This window comes from Megascapheus bottae, chromosome X, assembly GCF_031878675.1.
Source record: "Megascapheus bottae isolate mThoBot1 chromosome X, mThoBot2.hap1, whole genome shotgun sequence".
NCBI lineage: Eukaryota > Metazoa > Chordata > Mammalia > Rodentia > Geomyidae > Megascapheus > Megascapheus bottae.
Window position 1 is genome coordinate 89,546,561 of NC_143547.1, and position 24,889 is coordinate 89,571,449.

A 24,889-nucleotide genomic window follows, 5' to 3' on the forward strand; every position below is an offset into this window, starting at 1 on the left:
CTATTGGAAGTATGATAAAGAATAACAAGGTCTGTTCCATTGTTTACTCAATATTTACAGATTCACTCAAAAATCGCATACCAAAAAAAATAAATAAAAGCCGCAGCCGGGCGCCATGGCTCACACATGTACTACTACATACACCTAATCAGGAGGCTGAGATCTGAGGATCAAAGCCACCCCAGGCACAAGAGGACTTGAGACTCTTTATCTCCAATTAGCCTCTAGAAAAATGAGAAGTGGGGCTTGGCTCAAGGGTAGGTTGGTAGCCTTGAGCTGATGAGTTCAGGGACAGCGTGCAGGCCAAGTTCAAACCCCATGACCCACAAAAAATAAAATTAAATTTAAAAATCAAAGCTGCAATTCAGGACTGGAGATCCCACTAAGCAATAATCAATTGTGTCTTTAATACATGCTCTTCAAATTCTAATTTGAAAACCCAGCCATTTTGGGCTGATTATCACTGTGTTTAAAATTTATATATAGCAATCTCAATAATTTTACCTAATAACTCCTGTATGAAATCTCAGCACTTGGTGTCTTCTGGGTCCTTATGAAAGATTTAGACTGAAATTCAATCTAAAGTGCACCAAGTAAATTCATGATGTAAGTACATGTACAGTGTTGCAAGGTTACTGTATCCCAGTTACCATCCACGCCTTCTTCTGTAATTTATTATGAAATTATATGTGTATATGTTCTACCCTTCTTGATATATTGGAATTAGTTTCATTTGTATCTGATGCTATCATACAGGTTCGATGGTCAGATTGGTAAATTTATGTCAACAAAATTACATATTTCCTTCTTCAATATTTCTCATCATAAAATGCTTATTATTATGTTTATATAATTTCCCTCTGCTCCTCTAAACCACCAGAGCAATTGAATTCTTCCTAACAAGGTTTCATTTGTAGGCAAAGGGAACACTGAATAAAACGTGAGCAAGTCTTCATTAGACCTATTATATTCTTGAGATACACAGCAGAAGCTCAGAGGTTATATCTCAATATTTTATGCAAGGCAGCTTTCACTTCCTGGTTTCTCAAACTATAGATGAGAGGATTTAGCATGGGAATCATCATTGTGTAAAACACTGAGACCATCTGATTTCCAGCATGGGATCCATGCTGAGAGGGCTGCAAATACGTGTACATAGTTGTTCCATAGTATAGGCCAACAGCAGTCAAGTGGGAAGCACAAGTGGAGAAGGCTTTCTGTTTTCCAGAAGATGAGGGAATTCCCAGGACAGTCACAAGTATAGACATATAGGAGACAATGATCACCACAATAGAAGTAACCAGGGTGAATCCTCCACATGCAATAACCAACATCTGAGTGAGCCAGGGATTTGAACAAGCCATTGTTAACAGTGGAGGAATATCACAGAAGAAGTGTGGGATGATATGTGGTTGGCAGAATGAGAGTTGTGTGATGGAACTTGTTACAGCAACCATGTTGACTAAGCCACCAAGGTAGCATCCTGCTACCAAGAGGAGACAATTAACTCTTGACATGGTGATGTGATAGACTAGTGGGTGACAGATGGCTGTGTACCGATCATAGGCCATGGAAGCCAAAACATTGCATTCAGCAGAGGCAAAGATTATGAACAGACTCATTTGAGTCACACATGCAAAGAAAGAAATACCTTGCAGCTGAGATAAAAAACTTTCCAAAGTCTTTGGGGTTGTAATGGAAGAGAAAAAGAAATCAAGGAAGGACAGATGAGAGAGGAAAAAGTACATGGGAGTATGGAGGCGGGGACTTACTCTGATCAGGACCACCAATCCTAGGTTCCCCAATACAGTTACCACATAAACAATAAAGAAGACTCCAAATAGCAGGACTGCAAGCTGAGGGTTATCAGTCATACCAGCAAGGATGAATCCTGTGTCTATAGATGAATTCTCCATTGGAACATGCTGAGAATTTTTCTTAACGTGTTAAAAACTCTTTAGATATCCTTGAAGTGAAAATAAGAGAAAACTAGATGATGTGAATAAGACAACCCCATTGGAAGCATATGCCACTACCCAATTGGTTCCTTCATCTACAGCTCACATTAAACCATTTACAAATACCATTACAAAAATGTCTTTTCCAAGGCATAATATAGAAGATATAAGGATTGAAGAAAAGTGGGAAGGAAAAAAAGAGGAACATTTCAGATAAGGAGGGAAATAGAAGGCCGGAGCATGGCCTGGTGGTAGAGCGCTTGTCTAGCATGCACCAAGCCCTGGTTCAGTTCCTCAGTACCACATACACAGAAAAAGCTGGAAGTGCTGCTGTGGCTCAAGTGGTAGAGTGATGGCTTTGAGAAAGCCTTAGGACAGTGCCCAGCCCCTGAGTTCAAGCCTCAGGGCTGGCAACAAAAAAATGCTTAGAAGGAAAATAATAGCCCAGGAGGTAGAAGGCATTTACTGCTACTTGAAGAAATTAATAAATGAGGGTTTTTGCTCTTTATCAACATGACTGCACACTCTTAGAAATTCATGCTCTGAAATTCTGTCTAAAGAAAAAAAAAGAAATTCATGCTGTGACATTTCATCTCATTCTCTCTCCCTCTCTCCCTTTAAAAACCATACCCAACCCTGGCAATACTTGGTGGTTAACTGGCATTTTATTCAATAAATGTTGATCAAATTAATCAAATGATGAATTGCTTTGAAATTCAATGAATAAAATAATTTTAGTGAAAATATGCCCAAAGAATTGTATGAAGTGAAGTAATAATAAATATGTCAATTAGTTTTACCTTCACGTATGATCTCTCCTCATATTTTCACTGTCAGAGTATTTTTGACACATTAGAAGTCACCATTATTTACAATTTGTGTTGGTCAGCAAAGATTTGCTAAGACCACAGCCATTTCTCCAATGGACAGTTATTGCAGAAATCTGAATTGCATAAGTGACTATAAGAAAGAGAGCTCAAGATTAGACCTTCTAAAAGACCAATCAAGAAGAATCTGCATTCATGCAACTTTAGGATAATGGTCACTACATTAGTTCCTTTGATCATGCTTGGGGCAAAGGGAATGTGGATGAAAAATTAGCTGTGACATTTACAAGGGCTTAGTGAGAAGCTATGTCTTAGCAAAGGACTGAGTAGTAAAATAACTGTAATCATGTGGTATTGACAAAGTACGTGGCTTTTCATGCTGTTCCTGTACTCACAGACTGTCTCCGATGCTGGCTTGCCATCTCATGTAAATGCACAGTTCCAGCCCTGGGTGAAGCACCAGACCAAAAAAGAGATGAGTTCATGCAGCTCAATTTATATTTATAGAATTCAAATGAATCCGGATCTCTCTGGATCATTGAACAGATATTGGTGAGAAGTGTCTAGAGGAGATTTCTGTATTTACCTAGAGGCTGAACAAGAAGGAACTGTGAAGAGTTATCCCAACCTTTATCAAAACAGAAAGTCATAGGACTTAAAATATAATTTTGTGGAAGAGGAATTTCCCAGCATGTATGAGGCCTAGGTTTGGTTCTCGGTACAAAAAGAATGAAATATAGTCATGCACTGGGGATATAATTCAGAGGTAGAGCAATTATCTAACATGTATGAAGATCTGAATTCCGTCCATGTCATAGGCACTGGCATTGCAAGAAGAAAAGAAGAAGGAAGAAGGAAAGAAAGAAAGAAAGAAAGAAAGAAAGAAGGAAGGAAGGAAGGAAGGAAGGAAGGAAGGAAGGAAGGAAGGAAGGAAGGAAAGAAAGAAAGAAAGAAAGAAAGAAAGAAAGAAAGAAAGAAAGAAAGGAAAGAAGGAAGGAAGGAAGAAAGGAAGGAAGAAAGAAAGCGGGGAAGCGGGGAAGGAAAGAGGGGAAGGAGTGAAGGAAAGAAAGGAAAGAGGGAGGGAGAGAGGGAAGGAAGGAAGGGGGAGGAAGAAGAGAAGAAGGAAAGAAGAAGAAATAAACAAATGGAGGGAGGAAGGATATAAGGAAGGGAAGATCATGAATATTTCAATAATCAAAAAATACAAATTTGACTTGGTATCATACTACACATCTATAATACCAACTCTCAGAAAGCTAACACAAGAGGGCTAGTAATTTTAGACCAGCCAGATCGACATGCAATTGCCATGCCAACCTAGACTATTTAATGAGATCTCATCAACATGTACTGTAGGTAGACTGCTTGATACATATTAAGAACATTAAAGTATATTCTCCATTCTTTCATGACAACTCGTGTATGTATTAGGTATTCACTACCATTTTTCTCTCACGATATTGCACTAAATTGTAACAGAGATATTGTGTGTATGTATATTAATATCATTTTACATTGACCTTAGAGACATTGAAATATACTCTCCATGTTCCATTCACTTACTACCCCTCCCACAAAATTCTGACAGTGTAGATGGAGAGTGCATCTTAAATTCACGCTAACAATTCATGAGTATAATTCACTCCTTATCTCCTTATTCCTGTACCCAACTGTTTCAATTACCTACAGGAAGTAAAACATTGTAAAACTTACACCTCTAAATAAGGAAACTGAAGGAGAAAATAATTGGGTTGATTGGTAGTAGCAAGAGAATTACTCTGAGAAATGAAGACATGGATTTTGGTCCTGGCATTTCTTTCTATAGACCTTTGGTAGTCGGGGGGAAGACATGACCCTTCTTAACTCCCATAATTTCTCATCTCAAAAACTGGATAAAAATAATAGCAACCATGCCTCTCATAGGTTGGGCATGAGCATCAAATAAGATAATGAATGTGAAATCACTCTGTAAACTCTGGAACTGATCCCTATTCTTATTCCATTCTGGGAGGCGGGAGCAGGAAGAGGAATACGTCAATATGCTCATTTTCTGCTCCCTGATCCAGTTCCTGCTTACATAGCTGTACTCTTCGCCCTCCCACTCACCCCTCCCCCCCTCCCCCCCCACACATGCATCATCTGCTCTGCTTCTCCACTGAAAGGAGTTCAACCTATGAAAGCTTAAATAAACAGCTTTAGGCTGTACATGTATCTTGGATCAGAAGATAGAGAAGTATTTCAAATGCTCATTTCACATTGCCGTGTCACTACAAATTTCCATTTGAGGATATCTCCTTTCCTGGGGACTCACATGCACTGTAGGCATTATTTAAATATTACTTGATTGAGTGACTGATGCTTAGTCTATAAAATAGACTTAACTTAAATAGAATTAACTTAAATAGAATTAACTTAAATGATGATTAAATTGCTTTTTTCTTCCTGAAGAACATAAACATACAAAATTAGACTTTGCAGAGGAATAATTTGACACTCTCATCCATGCATGCTAAATTTGGTACTATCAGGATGGAAACCATGGCAGATTTATTTATTATCTTGGTTACTGTCTCTTGGATATTTACTTGTTGGAGATACTCAGGCCCTCTTATTTGTTGAAGAGGTGACCTTTTATATTTTTTTTAAAAATGTACTCATGTACTTGTTCATAAAGACATTGAAATTTATAGTACTTGTACTTTAAAAAGTTGATTCCTCGTTTTTTTCATTTCTTCAGTTATGTAGCTCACTGTGAGTCTTCCAAAAACAGCCTAACATTTCGAATTTAAGTACAGTTCACATATTTACCTATTCAATAAAAGTTCTTGAGTGTTTTATAAGTGCTAGTCTTCAAAATATCATCTAGTTCAACCTACTAATTTCTAGACTCAAATGCACACATCCCACAAAATGAAATGGAAAAAATAAGTGATAATAAAAATAAAATTCTGGAAAGGTCAAATGACTTATGTATGGTCTCAGTACATTAGTAGCATGACTAATTTGAAAATTCAGATTTCTTAAGTGAATTCACTGAATCTTTGCATTAAAATATTTTGCTTTTTCCCCCTGAGGTTATTGTGAGATCAGGGATAAGGAATTTTTTTCTTCAACAACATATGACCTATCAGTATATTTCAGTTATATGCCCTTGAGCAAATCACTTATTTATTCTGAATCTTAGTTTCTTCAGCAATAAAATGGAACAACTAAATTATCTGATATAAGCCTCTTTCCAGTTTTGGGCTCTAAATCTCATGGCTCTATGACTCATAATATACAAAGGTCACCAGCCATTCTCAATATCTGATGGAAAGAAGTTGCAAGAGCAAATTTCTCTGGTTCTGTGAGTCTGTGCTGTAAAACTCATTATGCTCCTCCCTTCTCTTTTAGCTCAGTTGTTAGACATGTCTTATTGGTGGGTGCTCTTTGTGTTGGTGCTGAAAATAATGGAGGCAAAGACATGTTGGGGTGTTTTCTAAATTTCCTTGCTTCCAGAAAGCAGAAACATATGATGAAAACCTCCTGCATGACTAATAATATGACTACATCAATTGCTGATCCTTCAGCCCCTTTGCCATCTATTTCCTTTTTTTAACCAGTCCTGGGGCTTATACTCAAGGCATGAACACTGTCCTTGCGCTTTCTCAAGGATAGAGCTCTACCACTTGAGCCAGCACCACTTCTGTTTTTTTCTACATATATGGTACCGAGGAATCAAACTGGGGTCCTCATGCATGATAGGCAAGCACTCTTACCACTAGGCCGAACTCCCAGCCCCTTCAATTTCCTTTTCTATAGTGGGAATAATACAACCTAATTTACATAATGGTCTTAAAGATTAAGAAATAAAAATTGCATTGAAATGATAAAGCTTAATGTATTTGCTTTTCTTTAACCATACTTTATTATCACATGAAATGTCTGGAAATAGGCACATTTATAGAGACAGACAGCACAATAGTACTAGCCGTGGTCTTAAGGAATGATATAAAAATGCAAGGTACAGTTTGGGGGGGAGAAAGATGGACAATGATGAAAATGTTCTTAAAGTTAGCCACAATGATGCTGCTGCAAAAACCATGTATATGAAAAACTGCTGAATTATACACTTTACCTATATGTATTATAAGATGCATAAATTCTATTCAATAAAGCTTTTACCAAAAGAAGTCCCTTATAGATCAGCCATTTTGGACTATATATAAATATTTCAAGTGGCCCAACGAAGACAAGCCCACATTTTTCAGTACCCTGAAAAATTGAACTGTGACAAAGGAAATGCACTCAAAGGAAATAATGAAATGAGAATTTTGGAAATAATGACACAAATAAATCAGAGATACCTTACATACTGGTAAGGCTCAAATACAAAAAAAGCAATGACTTTTAAGTTAATGTAAAGATCTTATGCACTATCAATTAAAATTTTGCAGTATGATGTAATTCATATGGAATTATAAGAAGAACCAAGTGTCAAATGGCATCTTTAAAGAAATGATTGTTGAAAGCCTCTTAAATTTTAAACTTTATCCTGAAACCATATGTGTCATAAGACGTATTTGTTCAAAATAATGGTAGACCAAGGAAATGCACATTTTTTAAAATGAGAATTAGATTCGCATTAGAACTTCTGTAGTATGTTACAATGTGCAGGCACACACACAGAGCACTTAAAGTAAACATTAGGAAAATTGTATAACTGAGAAAAGAAGTAAACTGGATGTGTTGCATACATTATATGCTTCAGTATGTTTCAAATATATCAGCAACGTAAACATAAAAGTCTATCCTGTAAAATTTAGGTATGAAAATTGGAAAGAATTGTTTATCCAGCTGTTATGGCTACTGAAAAGTAGAGGTAGCAATGAAGTGAGAGTACTGTGGTCAGAACAAGGATGATACATTCAAATGTATGACTAAAATATTTTGCATAATGTGCTGTAAAAAAATGAAGATCAAAGGTGAAATAACTGTCATGCATAATGCATAAAGTGAACAGAATTTTTAATGAGCTACTAAGAACAGTTGAAATCATAGGAGATTATCTGATAGATTCTCTTGATTAAGCAGAATAGACAGCATATACATTAGGAAGCACACCAAGTATGGAATCCCATGACAAAATCCACGATCTCAGGAAAATAGAAATTAAAACACGAAATTTCCCCATTTTTGGAACACACTCTGATGATGTGCAAACTATTCTTTGTCACAGTAGCTGCATTTGCAAGAATGTTCCTCCAATGATATAATCCAAAGTAATTGAAAATAAATGTTAAGGAAACATCACATAGTATATAATGTACATCTGTAAATGATGACAATTTATACTTAACTGATTCATTTGTGTGGAGGACAAAGAGGAAATAAAGACAAAGAGATTAAAGAAAAAGAAAGGGGGCTGATTCCACATATGTGCTGGGAGCATGGTAGAGACAGAGAGAAGAAAGATTTCAAGAGAGAAGGAGAACCGAATTTGGATCTTGAATGGCGAATAGAGCTTGATGAATGATGTGAGCAGTTCAAAGAGAAAAGGGTACTCTATGAAAAATTCAAAGTGCCCAGCACCTGAAAGATGACTAGACACACTATTAGATATTTGCAGACTACACAGCCATGTAATCACTAGAAATAACCAAAAGAAATGTACTTGGAAAATAACCTCTGGCCACATTAAGCATGACTGTGCCTTACAAAGGTCAGACAGGCACTCAGAATTCTGGCTATCTGCAATACTTGCTTCAGTCAAGTGACTGAAATTTCACAATTTTAGTCAACAATACCACAGTGCAGGCTACGTCAAATCTACAAGTATTTGCTCTGGCTCTTGTACTGGGATCAAATTGTCAGGGTCAGGAAGACCATGAACATTTGCTTCCTGATGTGGCTTCTGGAAAGTAAAGGTCCTGCATTTTGTGTATATATCTCCTGGGAATCCCTGTTGTCTCTTTGATATGCAGCCCATCATCTGTTCAGCCTCTCTCCCCTCACACCATAGCCCACTAAATCCTATTCTATTTCAACAAAGCAATCACAATGCCTAGTCTCCAAAATCCCTGAGTAATGGGACAGGAGTTAGGAGGACTCAGACTATCTGTCTTGTTTTACTAAGTCTGCTGACAGGGAAAAAGAAAAGCACCCAGGATTGGGAACCTTAGTTTATATAAGCTTGGAATTCATCCACTCTGATTTTTGCCTGCTACGTTCTTACACAAATTTATTGCGTGTCCTTTCTGCAGACATAAAACAGAAATGTGAAAGGCAATTTAGAGTTACTCAAAGAAAAATTTGTCTCTCTGCCTGAAGTTTTTCAAGTTGTAGGCCACAGGCAAATATATCAGAGTAGGTCAGATTTTTTTGGGGGGGGTATATCCCAAATCAGTGGCTTTCAGGAAAAGGGCCCAGCCTGTTATTTGCTCCTCTTCACTCTTTATTTTATTTCACAAAAATGTGCAAAGCTGCAGTACTCACCCACAATTTCTTGTTATTTTTTCCAAGCTTATCTTCAATACATCATTTACCTCCCCATTTGTTTGTTCTAGAAAGACTGAGGCACTTAGATTCTTTTTTCCATATAAATGTCTATTCTGAGCGAGCTGGGAAAAGCAATGCACAGTATATAATACAGAATCATTCCTCCCTAAGGGAAGCTGAGGCTAATTGAAAGGTCACAGTGTAAATAGGCTCTCTTTCTGTAATCATATCTTATACTCATGCAAACATTTTTTCATATCCTCCACCAATGTTTTTCCTCCATATGTCAGTTAACTCTATATTCACACTTTTATTGGCCTAAGATCCCTGTGAAATCTACACATACATTTAGACCAATTTATGATCAAATCCTATCTTTAGAATGTCTAATGAGAAAGAGGAATGGGCAAGTTATATAACAAAAAATGGCTTCACAACAGGCCTGAGGACCAAGGAATAGAACTGAAGACCCAGACACCAACCCACAGACCTATGGCTACCTAATCTTTGATAAAGGAGCCAAGGATACTGGCTAAAAGGAAGACAGCCTCTTTAACAAATGGTGCTGGCAGAACTGGCTAAACACATGTAGAAAACTAAAGTTGGATCGTTGTCTGTCTTTCTGCAACAGAAGAAACTCCAAATTGACCAAAGACTTTGAGGTAAATGGAAATATCCTGAAAATTTTCAGGAAGAAAGAGGAGACACACTTGGGCTCCTTGGCATGGTTGAAACTTTCATAATAAAGGCCCAGAAGCACAACAAACCAATATTTGGACTAATGGAACTGCATTAAACTGTAGAACTTCTGTATGGCAAAGGACATAGCCAGCAAGATAAATAAGAAGCCCATGGAGTGGGAAAAGATACCTACAGCTCAAGAAATTAAGTATTCAAAAAAGAAAAACCTCAAAGAAACAACTATTCCACCATCCCATTAAAAGGTGGGCTAAAGACTTAACGAGAGACTTCTCTGAAGAGGGAGTAAAAATGGCCAATAGAAACATGAAGAAATGCTTGACATCTCTGGACATAAAAGAAATGCAAATTAAAAATTGCCTTGGGGGGCCGAGAGTTTGGCCTAGTGGTAGAGTGCTTGCCTAGCATGCACGAAGATCCGGGTTCAATGCCTTGGTACCACATACATAGAAAAAAGCCAGAAGTGGTGCTGAGGCTCAAGTGGTAGAGCTCTAGCCTTGAGAAAGTCCAAGGACAGTGCTCAGACCTGAGCTCAAGCCCAGGGCTGGCAAAAAAAAAAATCAAGTACTTTGTATTAAAAAAAAAAATTGCCTTGGGCCTGGGGGATGGCATAGTGGTAGAGTGCTTACCTAACATACACGAAGACCTAGGGTCGATTCCTCAGTACCACATACACATAAAAAGCCAGAAGTAGTCCTGTGGCACAAGTGATAGAGCGCTAGCCTTGAGGAATGCCCAATGTCAGGGCCTAGGCCCTGTGATTAAGTACAAGCCCCAGGACTGTCAAGAGAATAAAAGGAAAAACAATGGCCTCAGATCTGACTCTAACCAGCTAATAATACTGACTTTCTGTTCTTCAGCTTTCTCATTGGTAATATATGAGATTGAAAAAAAAGATTTATAGAGCTTTAATTCCACTTCCAAGATTCAATGAGTTAAATGTCAGTGATGTTTTAGAGGCAACCTGTTATGTATGAATATCATTACTGTAGAGTAAGAAATATATTGACTTGTCATTGAGGCAAAATTGGGCTAAATTCTTGAGCTAATAATGACTATTATAAATTTAAGCATCTTAAAGGACTAAGGAGGAAAAGAGAGTACTCTCCACTATATGGACAGATGATAGTAAAACAATAACTGCTAGGCTGTTAATGGTAGCCACTACTGGTTTCATAAGTCAACACACTGGAGCTCTCGACACAAATCCTCTTTGTATATTATATATATATATATATATATTCTTTAAGATTCAAAAACATTTCTATATTCTTAGCAAATAAATTTGAAAAAGGGTAATTTACCATATAAACATCTTTATTTTACAGACACAGAATCTAAAATTGCATAACCAGTTAAGTCATGCAATGAGTTTATAAAGCTGAGTCAAAAACCCAAGTCATATCATACTCAGGTCAGTAAATTTTACACACATAATTTATTCTCTTTAATCTGTATTTCGATTGATAGTTTGTAAAGGCCTGCAAAAATATTTTGCCAGTTTAAAATTAACCCTCAAAAATCAACTTCCTTCCTATATGCCAACGATGAGGGGAATGAGGCAACAATCAGGAAAGCAACTCCTTTTGCAATAGCCTCAAAGAAAATAAAGTACCTAGGAATTACCTTAATTAAGAATGTAAAGGATCTTTTTGATGAAAACTTTAAAACCCTGAAAAAGGAAATTAAAGCAGAACTGAGGACATGGAAAAACCTCCCATGCTCCTGGATTGGAAGAATCAACATCGTGAAAATGACAATCTTGCCAAGGGCTATCTACAAATTCAACACAATACCCATCAATATCCCAATGGCATTCTTTAAAGAAATAGAGGAAATCCAAAATTTCATATGGAATAATAAAAGACCCCATATAGCAAAAACAATCCTTAGCAGAAAGAACAGGACTGGAGTAATTTCAATACCAAACTTTAGACTCTATAACAGAGCTATAGTAAACAAAACTGCTCGATACTGTCACAAGAACAGGCCTGAGGACCAATGGAATAGAACTGAAGACCCAGAAATCAATCCAGAGACCTATGGCCACCTAATCTTTGCTAAGGGAGCCCCCAAAATAGAATGGAAGAAAGACAGCCTCTACAACAAGTGGTGCTGGCAGAACTGGGTAAGCACCTGCAGAAAACTAAAGTTGGATCCTTCCACTTCATCCTGCACCAGGATTAACTACAAATGGATTAAGACCTTGATATAAAAGCAGATACCCTGAAAACTTTACAAGAAGGAATCAAAGATATACTAAGTTTCCTTGGCTCTTAAAAACACACAGAAACACAACAAATTAAAGAAAGTTTGGACAAATAGGACTGCATTAAACTCCAGAGCTTCTGTATAGCAAAGGACATAGCTAGCAAGTTAATAGAAAGCCCACAGAGTGTGAGAAGGCCTTCACTAACCATACAACAAAGACCTCATATCTAAAATATATCTACAACTAAAAAAATTGAATCACTACAAACCAAATCTTCAAAGAAACAACCATCCCATTAAAAGATGGGCCAAAGACTTAAAGAGAGACTTCTCTGAAGAAGAAATAAGAATGGCCTATAGACACATGAAGAAATGCTCAACATCTCTGGCCATAAAAGAAATGCAAATCAAAACAACTCTAAGATTCCACCTCACTCCGGGTAGAATGGCCATTATCAAGTAATCTAATGACAACAGAAGCTGTCCAGGATGTGGCCAGGAGGGATCACTGCTACACTGTTGGTGGGAGTGCAAACTCATTCAACCACTATGGAAAGCAGTATGGCAGTTCCTCAAAAGACTAAACATAGAACTCCCCTATGACCCAGCAATTCCACTACTTGGCATTTACCCAACCATCCAGAAACAAGGACATACTAAATCCATTAGCACAATGATGTTCATTGCAGCACTATTTACCATAGCAAAGATATGGAATGAACCCAGTTGTCCCTCAATTGTTGAGTGGGTCAACAAGATGTGGTATTTATATGGTATGTGCTATTTATGTGGAATTCAATGCTGCTGTCAGAAAGAACATCGCCCCATTTGTAAGGAAATGGAAAGACTTAGAAAAAATCATATTAAGTGAAGTAAGCCAGACTCAAAGGAACATAGGCTCAATGGTTTCCCTCACTTGTCATAATCAGTAGAAACCTTGGGCTCTCCTAGCAGAGATTTACAATAGAACAAAACCTAAATACATAAGGCTATATAGAATGATGTGAAATGAAAGGACCTCCAGGATATAAAACAAAAGCCCTATAATGAGTGATTGTTGTCCTTAATATACTATGTTATCTCTCATCTCTTTTGCTGTGCCTTGGTTATCTCATATTGTTATACTATTTCACCTTGTTATCTAATATATTAAATATATGTGTATTTGTTTGTTTGAAATTGGATAGGGATGGGGGGAAAAAAGATGAGGGATGGGGATGAGAGGGAAATGGGGACCAAGACATAAGAAAATGTTATCAATGTATGTGAAGTAATGCACCTTCTATCTGGTGACTATAATGTAACCCTTCTATTAATTACAATAATAAATATATGGAAAAATATTTTGCCAGACCTGTTGTCACTAATCTACAATTCTCGCACTTGGGATACTGAGTCAAAGAGACACTTGTCAGAAGAAGTACACATGGCCAAATGAGTATATGAAGAAATATGCAGCATTCCTGGTCATAAAGGAAAGGCAAATCTCCTCATTCTGTTTTCTAAATTGATCTTGATTCTGTTTGGCTATGGCTTGAATGCTCCCTCCCAAGCTTTAATTGTTGTGTTTACAGGAGTAAGAAATGGGACCTTTAATTGGTGATTAGGTCTCAGACACGCTCATTTTCCCTTCTATAGGTTATGATGCAGCAAGGTATTATCACTATAGGGAGCCAAATAAATGCTGTTGCTTGAAATATATGTAGTTTGTACTGTTCTAGGATTGCAACAGAGAATGGACTAAGTGGTGCTGTGGCCCAAGTGGAAGAGCTCTAGCTTTGAGAAAGCACAAGGACAATGCTCAGGCCCTGAGTGCAAGCCCTAAGATTGGCAAAAAAAAGAAAAAAGAAAAACAAACACCACCACCAACAACAACAAAAGCAAAGCAACTATGTTTCCGTTGTTTGAGAATTTGGTTTGATAAGTAGTATTTTAAATATTCGGAGGAGTTACACGTTTGTGTTCCTCCCCTAAGGATATCCTCCTTTAGTCTGACTGTATGAGTGCTTAAAGGTATGTGTAGGTCATCATGTCCAACTAGATTTAATTTTATTTTTATTTATTTTTTATTGTTGTGGTAATGTATAGAGGGGTTACAGTTACATTCATCAAGAAGGAGGTGCATTACTTCTCACACATTTATATCCTTTCTCATTTTTTGCCCCTATTTCCCTCCCCTGACCCTTCCCAATCGTTTTGTCTTCCCCTCTTCCCTTTCCTCTTTCAAATAAACAAATAAATGTATATACAATATACCAGGTAATAAAGTCAGATACAGTAACAATATGAGAGTAACCAAAGGACAAAAAAAGAGAAGAGAAATATAGTACATTAAGAACAATAATTACACAAGATAAAGCTCTTGTTTCTATATCCTAGAGTTCCTTAAAGAAAACATGTGCAGGGGCTGGGTGTTTGGTCTAGTGGTAGAGTGCTTGCCTAGTATGCATGAAGACTTGGGTTTGATCGCTTGGTATCACATACATAGTGCTCATGCCCCAGGACTGGCAAAAAAAAAGAAAGAAAACATGTGCTCTTTGTCTCTGTGAGCTTGGCTTACCTAATTTAATATTTGTTCTAGGTCCATCTATTTCCCTGCAAATGACAGAATCTCATTCTTTCTAATGGAGAGTAAAATTGCATTGTGTATAGGTGTTATGGTTTTTATGCGCTCATCTATTGGGTATATGGATTGCTTCTATATCTTGTCTATTGTGAATAGCACAGCAATTAGTATGGATGGGCAAATGTCTTTGCCATATCCAACTGTTTTTAGGGTGAACATGATATACAGAGTGGTTACAGTTACATAAGTAAGGTAGAGAGTACACTTCTTCTTGAACAATGTTACCCTCTCCTTCATTTTCTCCTGTGTTTTTCCCTCCCAACCTTCTTCTCCCCTTTTTTTTTCTTTTTTTAAGAAACATTTTTATTGAAGTATATTAATTGACAAGAGGAGTTCATTGTGACGTTTTCATATATGCATACATTTTACCCATCAATCTTACTCCCTCCATCATTACCCCTCTTCCTCCTCCCTTCTTAAAACAAGTAATTTAACTTTGATATACAACTATCTCCCTTCTTTTTTTTGTCAGTCCTGGGCTTGGGCTCAGGGCCTGAGCACTGTCTCTGGATTTTCTCAAGGCCAGGGCTCTACCACTTGAGCCACAGCACCACTTCTGGCCTTTTGCTACGTATGTGGTACCTAGGAAGTGAACCTGTTTCTTCGTGCATGCTAGGCAAGCACTCTACCACTAGGCCAAACTTCCGGCCCCCTATCTCCCTTCTTATGCCACACTTCAATATTCCCCTTATGTCCTGGTGCCAGTCTTATATAGGTGTCAAAAAAGACTGGTAAAGCTGATCATTAAAGAGTGACCTGAGAATGATTCGGTGATTGCTTACCGAAGACATAGCAATGGACTGTCTTCTGTAGAGGATAGAGAGCTAATCCCTTAATGTCTGGGACTGAATGGAGACAGGGATGTTGTATTTATTTTGGCTTTTGCACTCTCATTCTTCCAAATGTTTACCTTTTGGTTGTAAGGATGTTTCTTGAAGATATAATGAAGATATGAAAAATCAAAGCATCCTTGGCTGTTCTTTACCAACTGCATGAAATTGGGAGAAGACATTTATGGGATACTTTTCCTACATTGTTTCTTCTTCCCTAATCCTGAGGAAGAGCTTCCACTCAATCTCCTACCTCCATTAATAAAATGTGAATACGTAGACAGCATGCTGATTCCCCCCACAAAGGCTCAATAATCAATTGACTTCAATTTAATTGACAAGCTCCTACTTCGAATCCTTTTTACTCTTATTAAGGCCATTACATAAAGATATTTTGTATTTATTTTACCCATTTTCCCATTTCCTCCTCTTAAACAGGAGCCTACCTGCACCACCACCTCCACGTGACCTCTATTAGCTCGCAACGTTCGTTACCCACACACAAAACATAAATGAACCGATTGCAGAGGATGTAATTTTATTGTCAAAAATTCTCTCTAAAGCTAAAAACTGAGAAACTTCATGAATTATGCATGAAAACATACACAAAACCTGCTAGTAGTTAAAAAGAAATTATGCTATTTCTACTCCCCACCTTCCAGTCATACATGATCATGCTTTTACCACAACATGCATAAATGTACCTAATTAGAAATCAGAAAATTGTCAAATGTCACAGTAGGAAGGGAGTGAAGAGATCATTTTATGTAACCCTCTTATTTCACAGAGAATAATACAAATACCCAGAGGAAGAACTTTCCAAAGGTCACTCAGGTAGCTGAGAAGAGAAATGAGAACTAAAAATTGTGGGTATGTTTTGGATCCTCTGTGTCAAAAGAAACAAACACATATTCAACCAAGAACCTAAGTATATATGGATCTGTCCCCTAAACCAGGAAACACTAATCTTTTCAAAGCAAAAATGACCCCATTCATCATGTCTGAATGTCCCTGCTCTTTTCTGCCTTGCTTTGCTGCTTGTCAATTCCCAGGACACTTTCCTTTTCCCAGCCTCTGAACAGCCCTCACCAATGAGCAATTCCTAAATGCATTTGCTATGACGTATGAAAAGGCAGCCATTCACAGAAAAGGTCAGTGTCAGTGTCCTCTGATTCCAAATGTGCCTCTTTAAAAAAAATCAGACATTACAATACTGAATATCAATTGCCTAAAGACTCACAAATCCCCTCCAGAAAAGTCAAGGCTCCTAAAGAAATGGCAAATCCAATGCAAGTTGTAATGTGATTTACCAAACTGAAAAAGGGAAGCAAAGGGGAGAATGAAAAAGATACCATTTTTCTACTGGCCTGGGGAATTGTACTGACAGATCTGCAAGTGCTAGTGGTGATTTCTTTTTTCTTTTACTTTTCTTTTGTGTGTGGCTGGTGGAGTGGAGGGGAGAATGGGGAGTTGTGGGGCTTGAACTCGGGGCCTGAGCACTGTCCCTTAGCCTTTTTGTGCTCAATGCTAGATAGCTACCATTTGAGCCACAGTGCCACTTCCAGTTTTTTGAGTCGTTAATTAGAGATAAGAGTCTCACAGGGACATTGCTTCCTGGCCTAGCTTCAAATCTTGATCCTTATAGCTCAGCCTCCTGAGTAGCATGGATTACAGGTATGAGCCACCAGCACCTGGCCAGCCATGACTTCTTATTCTTCTGTCCTTATGTTCATGTAGTTCTCTAGTGCCTTAAAATTTCACCCTGGTCCCAGACAACTGATCAGTAGAAACAAGAAATCAAGTTTCTAGGGAAATCAGAGAAGAGAGGGGCAACCACAAGGAAAAGACAATTATTCTACTGGATATTTCTTCTTGTTGTTTTTTGCCAGTCCTGGGCTTGAACTCAGGGCCTGAGCACTGTCCTTGGACTTTTCTCAAGGCTAGAGCTCTACCACTTGAGCCTCAGCACCACTTCCAGCTTTTTTCTGTGTATGTGGTACCAAGGAATCGAACCCAGGTCTTTGTGTATGCTAGGCAAGCACTCTACCACTAGGCCAAACTCCTAGCCCTGTTGTTGTTTTGAGACAGTGTCTCATTGCTATGCAGCCCAGGTGAGCCCAGGCTCACCTCAAGTACCCAGTCCCCCTGCCTACGCCTCCAGAGTATCTACTTTGTATTTCTCATATTAGTTCTTCAATGCTACTTCTGAAGACTGAATTGTTTTCAACATCAAATCCTACTTGATAGCTTTTCTTGGATCTTCCCAAACATCACTAGTAATATCACATGCATACAAACACACACATGCGCACACACACACACACACACACACACACAGTCCTGCATATCATTCCTAATGCACATAGCCAGTCTCTCCTTGCTGCAGTCATGGTAGTCAACACTGTGTTCCTTAGTTTATTTTCTACACTGAGGCCTCACACTTCTTGCCCTATTGTTTTGTGTGGCATTTCTCAAATATTCATTTCGTTTTGTCATTCTTCAAAATTCAGTTTAAAGAATCACCTTCTCTTTAAAGTCTCCCATGAACCCTACTGCTACCTCAAAGTAATTTTTCTCCATATAAATTTTACATAGGAAACATTTAAATTGAGATCTCAAATCACAACATGAGTGGCCCAGATGAGGAAGTTATTGCCTTCCAGAAAAAGCATATATACATAAGAATGAAAATGAAGCAGGAAGAATTTTGAGGCTTTCAACAGAGTTGAAAGGAGGGGATAGGAACCCACGAAAGAAGCCAAATGAACAGACATTACAGGAGACATTGATTATTTTGGACTTACCAGAAGCAACTGAAAAATATTAGTGTGGAGAATCTTTGGAAGGAACCAGAGTATGGGAGGAATTATAATGATGAAACAGATTTTATAATTATATATATGGATATGAACATATAAGGAAGTATAATGATGAAAATGGTGAAACATGGTTCAAGTAAATACATTTGGAAGTTATTAAAATGGAGAATCTATTAAGAAATGTACGGTCCTGGAGTGTGGACTAGTGATAGAGTGCTTACCTAGTATGCAAGAAGCCCTGGGTTTGATTCCTCAATTCCACATACACAGAAAAAGTTGGAAGAGGTTCCATGGCTCAAGTTGTAGAGCTCTAGCCCTGAGAAATCCCAAATACAGTGCCTACGCCCTGAGTTCAAGTACAAATTCTGGTAAAAGAATAAAAAATATAAAAGATGTGTAGTCCCTCAAAGGACAATTTTATATATGGAAACAAAATACTGTATCAAACTATTAAGAAAGAGATACAGGAGATAGCAAAATTGGTCCCCCAAATAATGGTGCTATAATTTACTTAGGTCAGAAGAAATGGAGGAGAGCCATGGTTGGTTTCAGGTAGTAAGTTTCATAGGCAATGAGATTTGTTTTAAAAATACTGAATTTGAGTTGCTATGACTTATACATGTGGACGCATCAAAAACTAGGTTAGATATATTGTTTTGAAGCTCTAAATAAAACACAAAAGTAGAGATAAGAATCTGAGAACCAATATTTGCTTTGGCAGCACATATAATAAAATTGAAACAATACAAAAGGAACTGAAAACCACCAGGTGTTAATTGAAGTTATGAAAATATATAATATTTTTCTAAATTGAGAGTTGAGGAGGAAGGAAAGTTCTGTACATCACAATAAAGTTCAATGACAATGCTATAGAGGGGATGGAGAATGAATAGTCAGAGAGAAAAACCCAAGAGAATGGGGTTTCTCCAAATCCAAGGAGACAGTAAATTAAAAAGAAGGGCAATCATCTGAGGTGAATGCTGTTGAGTTGCCAACAAGAGTGGATTTAGCAGTATGAATGTCACTGTGACCTTCTCAGGAGCTATTTCAGTGGAGATATATGGGGTAGATGACAGATTGGAGTGGGTTGAGGTGAAGAAATAGAAATGTAAATAATACAAGAAATTTGTGTTTAATAGTAGGAATGGAACTGTTTTGCTTGAACATTGAAAAGAATAGAATATGTTTAAAAGCTGAAGAGTCCAATACAGAAGGAGTATTTGAAGAGAAAGGAAAGCAAGAAGTTACCTAATGGTACAAGATTCCCAGGAAGGCAAATGAAGGTGGAATCCAGTCATAGTGTGTTTTGAGGTAGAGTTGAATAAATAGGTATCGAGGACATTTGCTGATACTTAAGAAAGGGAGAGTGATAGGAAGAAGGATTGAGAAGACAATTGGCCAAGTTGTCTGTATGTTGCTATTTTTCTATACCTCCCCTTTGCTTCTGAAGAGGCAGTATGATGAAGTCGTTCAGAACACGGATCTAAAACAAAAGTGCCTCCATCTAAACTTCACTCTACCACCACCTAGTTATATGGCTTTGGTTAAATCATTCAACTTTTCCATTCTTAGTTTTCTCATATGTAAGAAAAATATAATTTTGCCTACTTAGAACTTTATTATGAAGGTAATTTAAATACACACAAAGGGATTAAGACGATAAGTAAAATAATGTTCCTTCTGGTTTGCTTTTGTTATTATGACTCTCCCAATCACACCTGAGTATGTTTGTCATTGGATTACATGGGAATGCAAGAGCTGATAAGGGGAACGAAATTTTTGTTCAAAAATACTATTTTAATTTCCTAGCATAACAATGCAGTAGGAATAAAAGGTGTCCTATTCTTAGTTATGTATAATTAATTTTAATATACCCACAGTTCATTGAGTACCAGCATATCCCAGTATGGATGACTACATCCATAGAGGATGGAACCAGGAGTAATTTCTAATAAGGAGCCCTGAGAATTGGGTCTTAACAATTAAGGTAATCCTTTTCGTAAATCCAGAAGCTGTAACAATGCAATTAAGAGTGTGTGTGCATGTGTGTGTGTGTGTGTGTGTGTGTGTGTGTGTGTATTTTAGGAGGAGGAAGATGATGCATTGTGGCTAGAAAAACTACCAACTTTTTAGGGCGAATAAAGAAAAATCATTTCTTTATGGAACAATTTTGGGAAATAGTCAAAAAACTAAGGGTAAGTCTCACAGAAAGGGAATCACAATACCCACATACACATATTTGCTTCCCAGGTTCACTGCAAAAGTATCATGCTACCTTTAGTGACTTCAGTATAAAGGTTGAGTGACAGCAGTTAGATATATAGTTGATTGTAAAAAAAAATAGTACTAGCTTGGGGAATATAGATGGGAACAGTAAGTTCAGTGGAGCTAGCTAATATGATGCCCCGAAGGTCAAAGCAGGAACACAAGCTGTCAAATTTGCTAATACAATCTGAATTAATGAAAAGCCTGGATTACATGTACATAATAATATGCCACTTTATTATTTTCAGTACAGTACATTCTGTACATATAAAATGTCTAAGTGTTGCCTAGCAGAGGTCCCACCAGACCTGATCCTGTCTGATTTATAATTAGCACATTTATTTGTTAGTATGCAAATGAACACTGCTATGGTACTTAGAAAAAAATGTGCTGTTAATGAAATGCAACATTCTTCCTGTAATCTTGCTCTAACGATTCATTAGTGCTAGCAACCTCATCTTTCTCCTAAAGGGTACAGAGCTAAACAATATGTGAGTAAAAGGATGTGAATATACATAATGATGGTCTGGTTATGTTAAAGTGGGAAGGAGGCATGAAGACATGATAAGCCTTCAAGTAAGAAATGTGTATGTCAAGTGGATTTACCACCACCAGTTAGAACAGAGCGAACTGGAGTAAGCAAAGACAAGGATTCCCCTTTGTAAGTATGTTTCATTTGGTCTAATTTATACTTGCACCCATATGGCATAAACAAACTGCTTTTGAGTCCAATTCCAGTTGTTAACTCCACTCTGTAAAAAGTCTCACCAAATTTTCATGTTCCTAGAACATAGGTAAGGCTATAAAATATTAATTAGTGCCATCTTCATGCTCATATGAAGGCATAAACAGTACATATGCATTATAGCATACTGAGTAAGCAAGAGGACTCATGTCATACTGACTGAGCGCAGAACACTATTACACTGGTTTTGTATCAAGTTGGTCAATTATAACTTCCTCATGTATTGATGTCCTCATCTGTACATTGGGCATTTCCATAGTCTTATTTATCTCATCAAATTGTGGTAAATAATTAGCACTGAGAAGATGCTTAAAAGATTAGAAATCCAACAAAAATACTAGCTCTTAAGATGCTAATCCTAAACTTCTTTCATTCTAGCTTCTGCCCAATCAATCCCTGTACAAATGAGTATGGTTTAATAATCTAGACTTTTAATGTTGCATACTTAACTGACCACTCCTGCACATGTTTTCTGCAGTATGTAATATAAATGACTATCTTCTCTTCATTATAATTTAAGGAAGAAGAAAACTACTTAGAAGATTGTTTTGATAAAGTGCCAGGAGGGAACTGAGTCTCTGCCTCTGGTGAACTACAAAGTGATCTGCTAAATTTTCATATGCATATTGGAGTCTCACCTGCCCAAAGCAAGGGACAAGTTAAAAATTTCTATGCCCATTGCTGAGTTTACAATTCAAAATTAGTGAATGTTGGCAACTAGTATTTGTGCAGCCAAAAGCCAAAACACAGGTCTGTATAGGTTTACATGTATAATAGCAACACTCACAACTCCCCTGTAAGACCTTTTCGATTTTGAAGTTGTAGAAATAACACCGAAAGGAAGGACATGAAAACAGTGAACTATTAATACCCAAAGTTCATTTTTTCTTTGTCCACCAATCCTTATTTAAATACAGCTGTTTACTGATCACCTACTGTGCGTCAGACACTGTTCTTGGCACAGATGCACAGCACTGAACAGAGGATTCAAAACCCTTGCCCGACATTGATCAAGACTCATTGTGTTAATATACTAATTTGTTGAATAACATTTTATGCAGCTACTTAAAGATAAAAGAAAACTTAAAAAGAAAAAATAGTGGGAAACACAAAAAACAATAAATAGATACATAAATAAGTAAATAAATACATATCCATGCCTAAAGGCATGGTAAGGCAGGAATGTAAAACAAGACTGAATAGTTCCAAACCTGATTTGATTCTCTGACCTTGTACGATGAGCTTTTGTGTCCTATTACCATTTTTACCATGCTATTGAGTTTTTCTCTCTTTTAAGAACAGCAGAATCATGCACCAAGGAAACCAAACTACTGTCTCTGAATTCTTCTTCCTGGGATTCTCAGTGGAGTCTGAAAAACAGCAACTCATCTTCATGCTATTTCTATGCATATATCTGGTCACCCTGGTAGGAAACTTATTTATCATCCGGGACATTAACAGTGACACTCAACTCCGTAGCCCCATGTACTACTTCCTTGCTAATCTCTCCTTCACTGACAAGTATTTCAACACTACTGTCAACCCAAAATGTTGGCAGACATTCGAAGCCAGAGTCCAACCATGTCCTTTGCAGGATGCTTTACACAAATGTATTTCTTTATGCTCCTAGTGGACCTAGATAATTTCCTCTTGGCAGCCGTGGCGTAGGATCGGTACATTGCCATCTGTCATCCACTGCACTATGCTGCATTGCTGAATCCCAAGCACTGTGCCCTATTGCTTGTGAGTCCATGGATCCTCTCTAGCATTGTTTCAGTTCCACATCTCAGTCTGCCGAGTCACTTGTCTTTCTGGGATCACTGAACAATCCCACATTTCTTCTGTGACCTAGAACCCCTTTTAAGGCTTGCTTGCTCACAGGCTCAAATCAACGACTTCTTAATCTTAGTCATTAGGGGAACAGTTTTCTTCGATCCCTTTACCTTCATTCTAGTCTCCTGTGATCTCATTGGTAACACTGTGTTTGACATCCATCAGTCAAGGGGAGTGGGAAACATTCTTTACATGTGGCTCCCATCTCTCAGCTGTGTCTCTCTTCTATGGCTCTATTGTTGGGGTCTACTTTCTTCCCTGTTTTTCCTACTCAGTAGAAAGGGATAAGGTGGCAGCTTTGACATATACAGTTGTAACCTGGACGAGAAACCACTGTATTGATAGTCTAAGAAATAGAGATATGAAAGGAGCATTCATAAGACCACTCAGCAAAAATGTGTTTTTTCTGTTGTTAGCTGAGCAATAAGTCGTCTTTATCAGCTTCCTAGACATAGGTGGGCTAACAGATGCAAAGGTTCAGATGACAGTGCTAGTCTCTAAACTTTGCATCAGTTTTAGCCCTCCAATCCAGGCCCAAATCTAGATTAGAATCATTTCACTATAAAAAAAATAATATGACAAGTGGTCCAGAGTTTGATCTAGTGGTAGAACACTTGCCTAGCATGCACCAAGACTGGGGTTCGATTCCTCCACACCACAGAAATAACAAAGCTGGTAGTGATGCTGTGGCTCAAATGGTAGAGTGCTAGACTTGGTGAAAAAACCCAAGGACAGTGCTCATGCCCTGAGTTCAAAACCAGGACTAGCAAAAAAATTATAACAAAATAAAATAATTCTTTCTTCCATTCCACAGTGTTCACTGCTTCCATATAAAAATTTCCTTGAGAAAAAACTCATAAATGTTAGTTTTATGGTTTTTAAATTTTAATTTTTAGTTTGTATCTCAAAAGAAAGAAAGGAAGGAGGAGAAAGGGAGAGAGGGATGGAGGAAGGAATGGAGGGAGGGAGGGAGGGAAGAAGGAAGGAAGAGAGGAAGAAAGAAAGAAAGAAAGAAAGAAAGAAAGAAAGAAAGAAAGAAAGAAAGAAAGAAAGAGTGAGAGAGAGAGAGGGAGGGAATGAGGGAGGGAAGGAAGGAGGGAGGGAGAGAGGAAGGGAAGGAAGGAAGAAAGAAAGGGAAGGAAGAAGGAAGGAAGGGAGGAAGGGAGGAAGGGAAGGAGGAAGGGAGGGAGGAAGGAAGGAAGAAAGGAAGGGAGGGAAGGAAGAAGGGAGGAAAGGAGGAAGGAAGGAAGGGAGAGAGGGAGGGAGGAAGGGAGGAGGAAGGAAGGGGAGAAAGGAAGGAGGAAGAAAGGGGGGAGGGAGGGAGGAAAGGACAGGGAGGGAAGGAGAAAAGGAAGGACAGAAGGAAGGAGGGAGGAAGAAGAGGAGAACAGAGGGTAGAAAGGAAATTAAGGAGAATTTGTGATAGCTTAAAATACCTTATCAATAATGCTGCATTAAACTTTAAAACTTCCAAAGGTAATTTGACTCAGTACAATATAACCCTTTGATATATATATATATATATATATATATATATATATATATATATATATATATATGAGTTCTCCATATGCTGGAAAAGGAAAAAAGTGTACTAGG

The 24,889-nt window shown here is 37.7% G+C and overlaps 1 protein-coding gene and 1 pseudogene across 1 annotated transcript; one reads left to right on the forward strand and one right to left on the reverse strand.

Annotated features, from left to right (window-relative positions):
- Positions 1-992: 992 nt before the first annotated feature.
- LOC150041530 (olfactory receptor 5J3-like) lies at positions 993-1,916 on the reverse strand. Its single transcript, XM_090327172.1, has one exon. The coding sequence runs from the start codon at positions 1,914-1,916 to the stop codon at positions 993-995; it is 924 nt and encodes a 307-aa protein (XP_090183298.1).
- Positions 1,917-22,766: 20,850 nt separating this feature from the next.
- Positions 22,767-23,717, forward strand: LOC150041531 (olfactory receptor 1468-like; annotated as a pseudogene).
- The last annotated feature ends 1,172 nt before the right edge of the window (positions 23,718-24,889 follow it).